This window comes from Alosa pseudoharengus, unplaced genomic scaffold (genome assembly GCF_046254945.1).
Source record: "Alosa pseudoharengus isolate Yale_2024_CS ecotype anadromous, Long Island Sound unplaced genomic scaffold, YU_APseudo_1.1 YU_APseudo_1.1_scf_15, whole genome shotgun sequence".
NCBI classification, from domain to species: Eukaryota; Metazoa; Chordata; class Actinopteri; order Clupeiformes; family Clupeidae; genus Alosa; species Alosa pseudoharengus.
In genome coordinates this window covers 1608104-1621275 of record NW_027468620.1, presented here as the reverse complement: position 1 = coordinate 1621275, position 13172 = coordinate 1608104, and the positions used below count along the sequence as shown (strand labels likewise).

The 13172-nt window shown below is 38.4% G+C and overlaps 1 protein-coding gene across 1 annotated transcript; it reads left to right on the top strand.

Moving 5' to 3' along the window:
- The first annotated feature begins 1141 nt into the window (after positions 1 to 1141).
- Positions 1142 to 12791, top strand: LOC143124724 (uncharacterized). Its single transcript, XM_076286433.1, has 8 exons — positions 1142 to 1162; positions 3303 to 3368; positions 3755 to 3836; positions 4224 to 4418; positions 4815 to 4943; positions 5643 to 11095; positions 11261 to 11405; positions 12748 to 12791. Exons 1-8 carry the CDS (start codon positions 1142 to 1144, stop codon positions 12789 to 12791), a joined length of 6135 nt encoding a protein of 2044 aa, XP_076142548.1.
- Positions 12792 to 13172: the final 381 nt, after the last annotated feature.

Below are 13172 nucleotides of genomic sequence, written 5' to 3'. Positions count from 1 at the left end.
GGCCTATGGTTTTGGTAGGCTAATATTAGATGTATTCATTTGGCAGAAGTGTTTATGTACAGACTACAATACATGCTACAATAGAGTAGCCTAACGTGTAGTGTAGGCCTAAACTATTGACATTTAAGTATTTTAATATAGGCTATATAACAACATTATTCGTTTTCTTAAGTCTCTTTGTTGGGAATGGTTGCTGTGTTAGACTTGAATGTACATTTCTGAAAGATGAATTATACATATTTGAAAGATATTTGAAAAACTTTTAGTTCTAGATCTAGGCCTAAATTCTTAAGGGAGAATTCTCCCATCTGCGTAATGGTGCATAAGTAAAAAAAAAAAAGTGCGTTCACTGTGTGCGAATTCTCCCCTTCGAGAGGGAGTTACGGGTTTTGGGAGGAGCAGTCACAACATTTGGGCGTTTCTTACAACTCTTGCGTGCATTCTGCCGTGGCTTAAGCACCTTTTCAGCTACGCGCTCCAGAGGGCTGTATTAAGGTCGAGCGCCACTACAAGGTGAAACAGCATATTACTTGATGTCGGCAGTAGGTCTAATTCTAAATACATGTAGATTACACAGAACGTTACAAATTAACATTACAGTATCAAATTTGGTGCTTAATATGCTGATATAGCTTCATGTGTTCCACAGTGTCACATGGTGGCATATTTCCTGACATTACCTAATTCATTATGTTACATTGTTAAATAGTGAAAACCCTGTTATAATCACTCACTTTGGATATTGGAGCTTTACTGACTGTGCATGTGAAGCTATAATCCCATAGCGTACTTAGTTCGAATCTTTCCATTTCTTTCCAATTTGACCGAAGTCATCCATACATTTGTACAGACGTCTGCACTGTGGAGCAGCGGTTATATTCGTTTCTCTCTTGATTCGTTTGGAATAGAGGCTGGTATTTTTATGCTAGTCTCTCTACTGTATTTGAAACTGCAGGTGTCAGTCTGGTTCTATTTTAAATAGGCCTACATCACGCTTCTTTTATAAGGCTACTTTGATTTCGAACTTGCGCACTGTGGGTGTGATAGAAGTGGGAATGGGAGAGTATGCGCATAACACAGAAGTGTGTAATTGAATTACGTAAAAAAAAAAAAGAAAAAGCTTACGCGCGATTTACGCGCAATGGGAGAATTCCCCCCTCTGGTAAAGTTACGCTACAACCTTATTCTTTCACACAAACTCGCGTCACAGACGTATATCACCGCCCATTTGGAGGTGCAAACAATCGGATTGTTGGTTATTTAGCTATCAGTTAACTTCAAAAGAAGCATTTTTCTTTGGATAGGCAATAGCAATATATTATATGAGTGATTAACATTAAAAATCTACACTGGAGTAAGTCAACATTTGGCATCTGTGATATGTTTAGTTTTCTAAAGAGGTCAAATAGTCCGCTATAGTTACCAAATTCATAGCAAATGAGCCAGAAGTCAACAGGCATGGATGGCTATAACAGTTGTGCTTTCATTATACAACTAAACACGACAAAATAAATGTATAAGCCTTGAGCCAGCTCCTTACTGATCTCAATAGCAATGCAGCGTTTGTTTGCACCTCCAACAGCATGGCGTACCTGGTCACCTCCCCAAAATATCTACAAATAGCCTACCCGTATGTTTGCGTGAAAGAATGAGCATGGATCTTTCTTTGCTGTTGTCCTTGGCTATAAAACAACAGACAAAAATATAGACTTTGAGTGGAACTATTGCATCTGTGGATTCAGCTTGTTGAATTTCTAAAGAAATGATTAACAGATGCATTTGTTATTACAGTGACAGGACGACTTGACTCTTGCAGATCCTGAGCCGTGTTTTCTCTGCCTACCTGTCACTCTGTGTTGTGCGTGTGCAACACCCCCTGCTTTCACTCTGCATGGTCTGCTATCGATGCACCTGCAGATGATGAGTGAAATCAGCTGATTGAATCAGTCGCTGTATTTAAGTAGTGTAGATCTGTGGAGCAGTCTCTGCGGAATTACGTTGTGATCTTGTGCGAACCACAAGTCTGTTTCTGCTCCCGTATGCGAATAGTTTTTGAAATCATTGGCCTTTATAAGTGGTTAAATAACTCGCACTGTTATTTGGAGAAGGAGAAGAAGTGAACTATTATTTCGATTAGGAATTGCTATCATCTTATCGGTAAGGACGTTAGACTGTTGATTGAATTAGGACCTCCGAATACGTTTCGGAATACGTTTGCTCTTTCCACTTCTCATGGAGTTATTAAACTGATATTGTTGTCTTGGTTATATAAAAATACTTTTTACCATTTCTTCTGTATCAGAGTCTTTGAACGTTTCCCTCTTTTTCTTTGATAGGGTGAATACAAGCAGTAAGAGTTAAAGTTGAAGTAAGTTGATGTTTTATGTTTTTACATGAATTTTTAATTGTTGTGTATGCAAATCACTTGTTCTTCAGTGTATTATTTGTGTAAGCCTGATTTTCTGACGAACACTGAAAGCTCACCATGGGCCTTATTCGCTTTATTCACATGCGGCCAGAACGAGGCTAAAGGGTAGGCCTACACTTGCTATTATACCGAAGTTCAGCAGATGGTGGTGGTAATGCAGTCTGTTTGCAAACTGCAAAAATGACAAAAAGCTCACTGAAAAAGAAGGGTTCACTGGCCTGTTTTTTTTTTAGCAGTTTGCAAACGGAGTGCATTACCACCACTATCTGCTGTACTGTATAATAGCAAGTGTACCCTTTAGCCTCGTTCTGGCCACTAGGTGAATAAGGTGAATTAACTGATCTGATTGTTCTTAATATTTTAAAAAGGTGATATCAAACCACTTAAGTCGATTTCCAAAGGTATTTTTAAACTACATGCTTGTTCATAGTTTCATTTACCCATTTGAGTTGAAAATGAATGCATGTTCTTCATTAAAATATAAATACAATCTCAGTCCTCAATAGGTTCATGTATACTGCAATGTCTTTAGTAGCCTGCACAAATTGAAATCAGACATATGATTTCATTTCTACAATATCATATAGTATGAGGGACAATTTGATTATTATATATAATACAGTAGCTGCTTTAAAGTAAAAGTAATGCTGCTTGAATTGAATGAGTACATTGTTACATTTGGTATAACATGTGTACTGTATAGTATACTTGAAATAGAATAGAAATGTGTATGTCTTAATATATGTATTTATGTGTATTATGTTGTGTGTTAAAATTGATTCAATTATTAGTGTCACTATCTATGATGCTTAAGGAAATGAGTACTGTATGTTAGATTTGACAGTTATTGATCTGTTTTCTCTGTGCTTTGCAGATGCCGCAACCCAGTAAACGGTCCATGGCGGCCAAGAAAAGACAGGCTGAATTGAGGTCCACAAAGGTTAGGTGTCATCAGTTTATTTTTTGTCCTGAAGAATTATGATTGTGATTTCAATAGGAATTATGTAATGGTGAACACATTTTAATTGTTGCATTCAGCTCTTATTTACAGTCAGGAGGTTGCAGTATTTTTTTCTTGAAAATGTAGTGTTTACATTTTGAATGTATTTGATGTAAATGAAGGACTGTAGGCCTACAGGTATGTCTAAATTAATAAGTTGTTGAAGAGCTTTTATGCTGAAAATATATGCGTTGTTGTGCTGAAAGTATGTGTATATTAGAATTGCTTGAATGATTACAATGATTACAATGCAAGTGTATGACATTAAGGTTAAGGAAATATGGTATGTTAAGTTGATTGTTTATGATGAGTTTTCTGTGTTGCAGAATAAGAGCTCTCTTGCTCATGGTTCCAGTGACAAGGTTGGGCGTCCTTGTATAAAAAAAGCCCAAACACCTTTTATTACCGGTGAACCCGGAAATGATTTGAAAGATTTGAAAGATTTGAAAGATTTGAAAGATTTGAACGATTTGAAAGATTTGAACGATTTGAATGATGGAAATGAGCTGACAAACTTGTCCGAAAGATTTGAAAATAACTTGTCAAAAAACTTGAAAACAAACTTGTCAAAAAAAACAACAAATGTGTTTAAAAATACTGTTACAACATGTGTGAAAGAAAGTGCAATTAATGATTGTGTCTATGTAAGTCAATCTTGTGTTACAGAGAGATCTGCACTGATGGAGTCTGAATGTCTACCAAACTTGCCATACTGTCCTACAAACCAAACATCAAGTATTGTAACAAGTGTTGCATCTGATGATTGTGTCTGTATAACTGAGCCTTGTGTTCCAGAGAGATCTGTGCTGATGGGGTCTTTTCATCAAGGTCATGCACGGTTTGGAAATGCACGTAACAGGCAGTGTGGAGCCATCAGTCTGACTGCACTTTTGATGTGCAAGATGAAGAGCGTGTTGAACTGGGAACCTGAAGATTTAGATGATGTTTTGGATCAGGGTACTGTTCTGTACAGGTCCATGAGAGCTCAAGGTAAAATAAGAGACCATGTTGACGGAAGGGGTTACATTGCAGTGTCTGAACTGCCAAGACGGCACAGATTGTGGAATTGTGTTTTTACAATAGACTTTGCTGAGTCTTTCACTGGTATTGTTCATGTTGATGACTATGACCATGCATTACGTGATGTTGCTATGCCTTTTGATGTAGCAATACAGCGGACACTGTTGAGTAATGATGCCTGCCTGTTAACCATATGTGCTAATACATGTGCTATTGTGAAGGAAGGATCCAGGTTTGCTTGTATTGATTCACATGCCAATGGGAGAGTTAATCAAAAAGGTCAAGATGCAAGTTGTGTTGCTTACTTTAGCTCTGTAGAGTCTTTGTTCACTTTTGTCTATAACTTTGCACGATCTTTTGGTGTAGGCACACCACGCTTTGAATTAACTGGCGTCAACGTAAGAGTAATCGAAGGCAGCATGCAGATGAACAATGCATCCAGCTGTACAATGAGCTCTGCAAACTGCCTTCCAGGCTACAGTGATGTGGTGAAGGGTAAGCATAAACTAAATACAAATGCTAGTTGTAATGTAAACAGCAGACAATCGAAAATACCTCATAACCTTGAAACAGATGTCATTGTTGTTGACGTGGAATCATATGAACAGTCTTTTCAACCTTTGATGTGTAATTTGCAGGCAAGTGATGTTATTATAAGTGACGTAAGAGTTCAGAAACAGGCTTTTAAACCTTTAACTCGTCAGGACCAGGATGCACTGTGCAAATGTTTAGATCTTCAAAATGTTAATGTTGATGTGGGCCTAATGGCAACAACTGATCTTGATGACATGGGATGTCCCTGTAAGACAGAAAGCATAAAGCCAGATGGGAATTGTTTTTACCGTAGCTTGGCCTTTACCATATGTCACAATAAAGACAAGCATCTGAAAATCAGACGGGCTGTTGTGCGACACCTTAAGACAAACAGCACCAAATTTGAAACGTATTTGAGGGATGAATACACATCTGTGCAGGACTATGTCACTAAATCAAGAATCTACTACTGTGGTTCATGGGCAAAAGAAATTGATATTTTTGCTGCTGCTGACTTATTGCAAACAACTATCGTTACTTTTAATGATGGAAGATGGAATATGCACAGACCTAGTGAGTCACAGTCATGTCGAGAGAATTGTATCTATTTGAATCACACTGGTAATCATTATGAAGTTGTTGCATGTGTACAACACAAAGATGCAGGAAAGCCTTGTGCAGGAACATGCCAGCCAGTCAAGATTGACGACAACTTGCGATCAACACGAAAAAGAAAGTTGGAAGATAAATCAGACAATGTGAATGCTAAGAAAGAGTGCCAATGGTATGACAATGATGATTACAGACAGAAAAAACTTCAGAATGACAAAGCAAGGGTGCGAGAGTATTCTAAGAACAAATACAAGAGAAACCAGAAACACCAGAATGCTGTGCGGGAATATTCAAAGGACAAATACAAGAGAGATGAGAAACATCAGAATGCTGTACGAGAATATTCTAAAGACAAATACAAGAGAGATGAGAAACATCAGAATGCTGTACGAGAATATTCTAAGGACAAATACAAGAGAGATGAGAAACATCAGAATGCTGTACGAGAATATTCTAAGGACAAATACAAGATAAACCAGAAACATCAGAATGTTGTTCGTGATTATTCCAAAACCAAATACATGACAAATAGACATTTCCGAAGTCTTGTACGTGATTATAGTCATATTAAATACAAGACAAACATTGGATTCCAGAACAAAACCAAAGACCATAACAAAAGGAAGTACCAAGAAAATGAAACCATCCGTGGGAATAAAGTGAAAAAAAGTAGTGAGAGTTATTCAACATGGCAGAAGAAACAGGAAGACATTGATTTAGCTATTGATCATTTTCGTCAGGAGGTTAGTGTTGGTCCTGAATATGTATGTGCAGTATGTCACCGTTTACTCTTCAGGAAGCAGGTGATCGAATGTAAAAGACATTGCTATGAAAGCAAAGGAGCAGAAGTGGCTGCATTGGCTAGAAGATGCATAACATTGCAATATTTGCATGTGTGTGATATCCAGTGTGAGCAAGGATGCTATTTGTCTGACAGTCCATCAAGCAAATTATGGATTTGCTTTACATGTCAACGAAAAATACTTGGAGGAAAGCTTCCTGAGGAGAGTGTTACTAACAACATGCATTTGAATGAAATTCCAGCAGAATTGAAATGTTTGAACTCTTTGGAAAAGCATCTCATTGCACGTCACATTCCCTTTATGAAGCTGTTGTGTTTGCCTCGAGGCCGCCAGAGAGCTTGCCATGGTCCATGTGTTTCTGTTCCTATTAATAATACAGATGTCACAAATATACTTCCAAGAAATGAAAGTGATGACAAGATGATAAGAGTCAAACTAAAACGGAAGTTGACATTCAAAGGTCATTACGAGTATATGTATGTCCATACAGATCGTGTTAGAAATGCTCTTCAGTATTTGATGGCAAACAATAAGTGGTACAGTGATGTGACTTTGAATGATGAATGGGTAAACTCTCTAAATGGCACTGACCAGCATGAGGAAAGTACCAAACAGGAAACAACTGATAATAGTGATGATAATGTTCCTGATGAGCAAGCTGAGGAAGATTTGACTTATATCAAAGACCAGAATGGGCTTTTGTCAGATACATCATTACAACCTGTTGATTTGGGTTCAGAGATCATTGATCAAAATTTTCAAGATATACTTAATGTGGCACCAGGTGAAGGTAACAGTCCAGTGAGGTTGCTGTCTGATAAAACCAACGAGGCAAAATGTTTCCCTGTTTTGTATCCATCTGGTGGACCTACATTCCATGATGAAAGAGAGTCCATAATAACTCTGGCACGGTACCTAAACACACGCATTCTCAATGCTGATGGGCGTTTTGCACAGAACACAGACTTCATTTTTTACGCACAATACATATCAGAGGTGCAGCAAGTTGTATCTGGTGTATCAGTGGCATTACGCAAAGGTGGTGGCAAGTCCTCTCTGAAAGATGCATCAGCAGATATGTTGTTGAACTCTGACTCATTGAGTAAAATATTGCGCAATGATGAAGGATACAAGTTCTTACGTGGAATTCGTGGCACTCCTCCATACTGGATGTCCGTTCAGAAAGATTTATTTGCCATGATAAGACAACTCTCCATACCCACGTTCTTTGCATCTTTTAGCTCTGCAGATTTGAGATGGCCTGAAATGCTGAACTCTATTCTAAGAATAGAAGGTAAACAAACACCTGTTGATGATCTTGACTGGTCTGACAAATGTGGACTTATATGTCGAAACCCTGTCACAGTGGCAAGAATGTTTGATCATCGATGGCATTGTTTTCTCCGTGATGTAATCATGTCGCCAGCAGAACCCATAGGGAAAATAAAGGACTACTTTTACCGTGTTGAATTTCAACAGCGTGGTTCTCCTCATGTCCACTGTCTTTTTTGGGTTGAAAATGCTCCCAAGATTGATAAAGAGAGTGATGATGAAGTGGCACAGTTCATAGATACGTACATCACTTGTGAGATTCCACCAGAAACTGATGCAGAGTTTTACGAGGTTGTGAGCAGCGTACAGAGGCACAGCACAAGACACTCTAAGACTTGCCGCAAGAAAAACACAGTGTGCAGGTTCAATTTCCCACGACCACCATCAAGCTGTACTTTCATCACAAGAGGCGGTAACTGTGAGGATTCTAATGACAACAATGACAACGATGACAATACAAGTGCAAGTGCAATAATGAAGAAAGTTAAAACTGCGTTGACCATGCCTGACATGAATTTTGATACAACTGATGCATTTTTTGAGTCTCTTGGAATAGATCAAGGTTTGTTTGAAAAGGTGTACAACATATGTTCCAAAAAGAAAAGCATTGTCCTGAAACGAAATCCTGGAGACATATGGGTGAACCAGTACAACAAAGACTTACTCCGTGCTTGGCAAGGCAATATGGATATCCAGTATGTCACAGATGCTTTTTCTGTTGTGGTCTATATACTGTCGTATATCACAAAAGCAGAACAGGAAATGGGTTTGCTCTTACAACGTGCACAAGATGAGTCCATGAATGGCAACCTTGATGCAAAAGCAGCATTCAAACAGCTTGGAAGTGTATACTTGCACAACAGAGAAGTTTCAGCCCAAGAGGCAGTCTATCGATTAACACAAATGCACTTGAAAGAATGTTCTCGTGACGTACAGTTCATTCCAGTTGGTGAGAATCCTGTTCGGATGAGTTTACCTTTGCACATACTCCAAAATAAAGCTAAGTTCCAACAGTGTAATGACGAAAGCAGCATTTGGATGACCAATGTGATCGAGAGGTATAAGAGCAGACCCCAGAATGCACAATTTGAAGATTTATGTCTTGCCAGTTTTTGTTCTGAATACAGAGTTCTATCAAAGTCACAGGTTTCGAGTGAAAGAGTTTCTCATGACATAATACAGCTCAACAACAACAACTGTGGCTTTGTGAAACGAAGGAGTCGAACGGAACCTGCTGTTGTGAGGTATCCCAGATTTTCTCCCACAAAAAATCCAGAAAAGTACTTCCATTCGCTGTTGCAACTGTTTTTGCCTTACTATGAAGATTATCATCTGAAACCGCCCCAGTTTGATACATATGAGCATTTCTATAAAAATGGTGCAGTGAAATGTGGTATTGATGTCCAAAGAGTACAGTCGATTGTGGATACTAACAAAGGTTTATTTGAAAAAGAAAGCGATGAGATTGACCGAGCTAAACAGTTGCTGCAGGACAACATTGATTTAGAAGATGCCTGGGCTCAGATATGTCCTGAAACAGAAAGGGAGCGTCTTCGTTGTTTGGATCTGATGAAAGAAAAAGTTGTAGACGATGAAGGTGATGATGACCAACTCATTCCTGACCTGACTGCAAACCCACAGACTACATGCACTTTGGAAACAAATCATGTGTCAATGCTCAGACAGGATGCATTGCATTTATTGCGATCATTAAATGAAGAACAGTCTGCCATATTCTATGCTGTTCGTCAGTGGTGTTTGCAGAAACTGTTTGGACAAAATCCTGAACCATTGCGATTATTCATTACTGGTGGAGCAGGAACAGGGAAAAGCCATTTAATCAAAGCGATACATTACGAATCTACCAGGCTGTTGTCACAGATTGCTGAAAATCCTGAGGATCTCACTGTGCTTCTAACAGCACCTACAGGAGTGGCTGCATATAACATCGGTGCTGCAACCATTCACAATACTTTCTCCATTGGTGCAAATGCTAGATTGCCATATCAACCACTAGGTGATGAGAAAGTCAATTCTTTACGAACCAAAATGGGCAGCTTGCAAATTTTGATCATAGATGAAGTATCAATGGTTGACCACCGTATTATGGCCTACATTCATGGTAGGCTGCGTCAAATCAAGCAGACTGGTGATTATTCTTTGTTTGCAAAAGTATCTGTGATTTGTGTTGGTGATTTTTTCCAATTGAAACCAGTGAAAGGCACACCTCTTTTTGCTGAAAACAAAGGAGCCAATATGTGGGAGAACAATTTTGAAGTTGCTGAGCTCACCAAAGTTGTTAGACAAGAAAATGCAGCATTTGCAGAAATGCTTAATCGTCTCAGAGTCCGTAAAAAGAATGAACCTCTCACTGATCATGATGTTCTCACATTGAAGCAGTGTGAAACTGGAGAGGAATCTACGGACATTCATGTATATGCTACAAATGCAGAGGTTGATGAATATAACGTGAAGAGACTGCAAGAGACCTGCCCAGACGCAATCAGCATACGTGCTCAAGACTTTGTTCGAAATCCTAAAACTGGAAGAATGGAGCGGAAAGTTGGCTTTCACACAAAAGTTTTTAATTCATGTTTGCCAAGATGTGTTTCGTTGGGTGTTGGAGCAAGGGTCATGTTGAAGAAAAACCTAGACGTGTCTGATGGCCTTGTTAATGGAGCATGTGGTACAGTCATGGAAATCATTCAAAGTCAACAAGAGGATGACATCCCTGCAGCTATCCATGTGGAGTTTGAAAACCCTAACGTTGGAAAGATCCAGAGGTCAAAAGCAAAAAGGGTTTCCGAGCGCTCAACAATAGTGGAAGTACAAGAGGAACAAGTGGCAAATAATGGTGGAGTACGAAGGCAACTGCCAATCAGCCTGGCCTGGTCAGTAACTGTACATAAATGTCAAGGGCTTACTGTTGAAAGGGCTGTTGTATCACTCAAGAAGATCTTTGCTCCAGGGCAAGCATATGTTGCATTGAGTCGTGTGAGAACTCTAGGTGGGCTGACAATTGAGGACTTTAAAGAATCTGCCATATTCTGTGATGACAAAGTAGATCTGGCTATGAAAAGCTTGCCTGAGTTTAACTTTGGAATGTCTATTTCATCAAAGATGAATCCTGTGTGCACAGTAATGCTTCACAATGTACAGAGTTTGAATGCTCACATTCAGGATGTTCAATCTCACAAAGCCCTCATGAACGCTGACTGTATTTGCTTAACAGAGACGTGGCTCAATGTGGACACTGAAGGAGAACCACAACTTCCAGGATACGTCTTGAAACACAATCCAAGAGTAAACTGTTACGATGACTCCGAGCCAGCTTTTGCAGCTCTGAAACAACAACAAAGAGGTGGAGTTGGTGTATATTGTTCTGAAAATATTGACATGCAGGTGTCAATTCCAGAAAAATGCAATTTAGAATGTCTATATTTTCAAATACCTCATGCAAATTTGTCTGCTGTTGTGTTGTATAGGCCTAGTTCATATAAAATTGACATGTTTCGAGAACATTTATTACAGGTCATCTTTGAACTTGAAAAGCATCCAGGGAGGAAAATCATAATGGGAGACTTCAATGAGGATATCTTTGTATCGTCCACAATTCTCAAGTTACTGGAACGGCATGGATATACTCAATGTGTGCAAGCAGCTACAACAGAAAAAGGTACATTAATAGATCATGTCTATATTAACCCTTAAAGGTGTAGGTTTTTGAACGTTCTAAGTTCCGCAACAATTGAAGGTTCTAAAATTCTATGTTGAATTCAATGAACCCAGATATTCTTTAGAACGTTCATTTCTCAACATTCCCGTCACACTGGTGTGACGGTACTCCTTTAAGGGTTAAAGACACAGTAGATGTTGTTGTTGAAGTTGTGCAGACATATTACAGTTTTCATGAAGCAATACTGATCTCACTGTTGTAATATTGTTTTGTGATTAATGACATTTATCTTTGAATTGGTAAGTATTTATGTTCTGGCTATGTTCTATAGGACATTATTATGAGTTTCTTTACATTATTCCGTCCACCAAGTGGGGTTTGGGTGGGTGGTGGCAAGGAGAGAGCAAAACTGGACGGCTCCTTGCAGTGGATGGGAGGGTTGTGGGGGTCATTTTCCAAAAGAAGTTGCAAATAATGGTAAATACATAGAGATGAATATATAAATATTAAAAATGAATTTAGTTGATGTATCTAGGTGAAGTCAGGGACAACAAATTGTATGGGTTAAGCCCATTGCTCAATTTCAATTGCTTAAAATTCCTGATGGCACCTTTTTAGTGCAATTTGTTTTTGAAAATGGCCCCTATATTGGGGACTTAACTTTTTTTTCAACATTTTCATGAATTATGGTTGTGGCTAAAACTGAGAGCCATAACATTACTGTTCATACTGTACAATCACATTAAGTATTTTTGTTTTTTTACAAAGAAGGAAAAGGTGTTTATAGTTTTGGTCTTAAAAACAATTACTAATGCTATATATATTCTATTTCATATCTGTAATGGTATTTCATTGTTCATATATGGCATCTGTTTTGACCTGTTTCTGAATTTCACTGCTGGATCTGTAAAATTAACCATCTCAAAACAATGGACTGAATATGAAGGGCAAAAAGTTTTACTTTGTAAGACAAAACTATTGAAAGCTATAAGCTTCTGAAACAAAAGAACATACCACTTCAGAGGTGTGGAGTTGGAAATTCTGTCATGAGGTCTTGTGTCATAGACATATTGACATTATGTGAGTACCCATTATATTTAATTAACTACACATTATTTTCAAAGATGGGCATATTAATTTGGATATATGCACATTTGACAGGATGTAATCTAATGAATATACATGTTTTCTTTTACTTGCAATAGCTGCATGTTTAGTATTATTGCATATTTACATCTGCTGTTCAATTACCTTCCAAACCTCAAAGCATATATGTTAAGATGCTCCAAAGCTGATGCATGGCTACAATTGTCCATGTGTGTCTTTCACATCCCACTTGTAGTTGTTGAGGCTCAGAGATTCAGTCTTCTGAGTGATCTGCAGTAATCACAGAGCTTGCTGAGGCTCATGGACCTCTACAAGCCAGACTGTCTATCAAAGTTTTCTGAGGTTATGTGAGTATCCATGTTTTTCTCTTTCTAAAAGTTGAAATCGAAATGTTATTTATGCATATTTGGCAGTGTGTATATTTGAAGAGACATGCTTTCTTACACATGTGTTCTGCAATTACCTTCCAAGTCTCAAAGCATTTATAGTAAAATGCTCCAAAGTTCATGTGTGGCTACACCAACAATTCCACACAGTTTGTTCATGTGTCTTTTCTATGTCTGACTTCTACTTGCTGATGCTCAGGAACATTGATCAGCCATGTAGCCTTGATTGACATGCACTAGTCAGAGCCTGCTGAGGCTCATGGATCTCTACAAG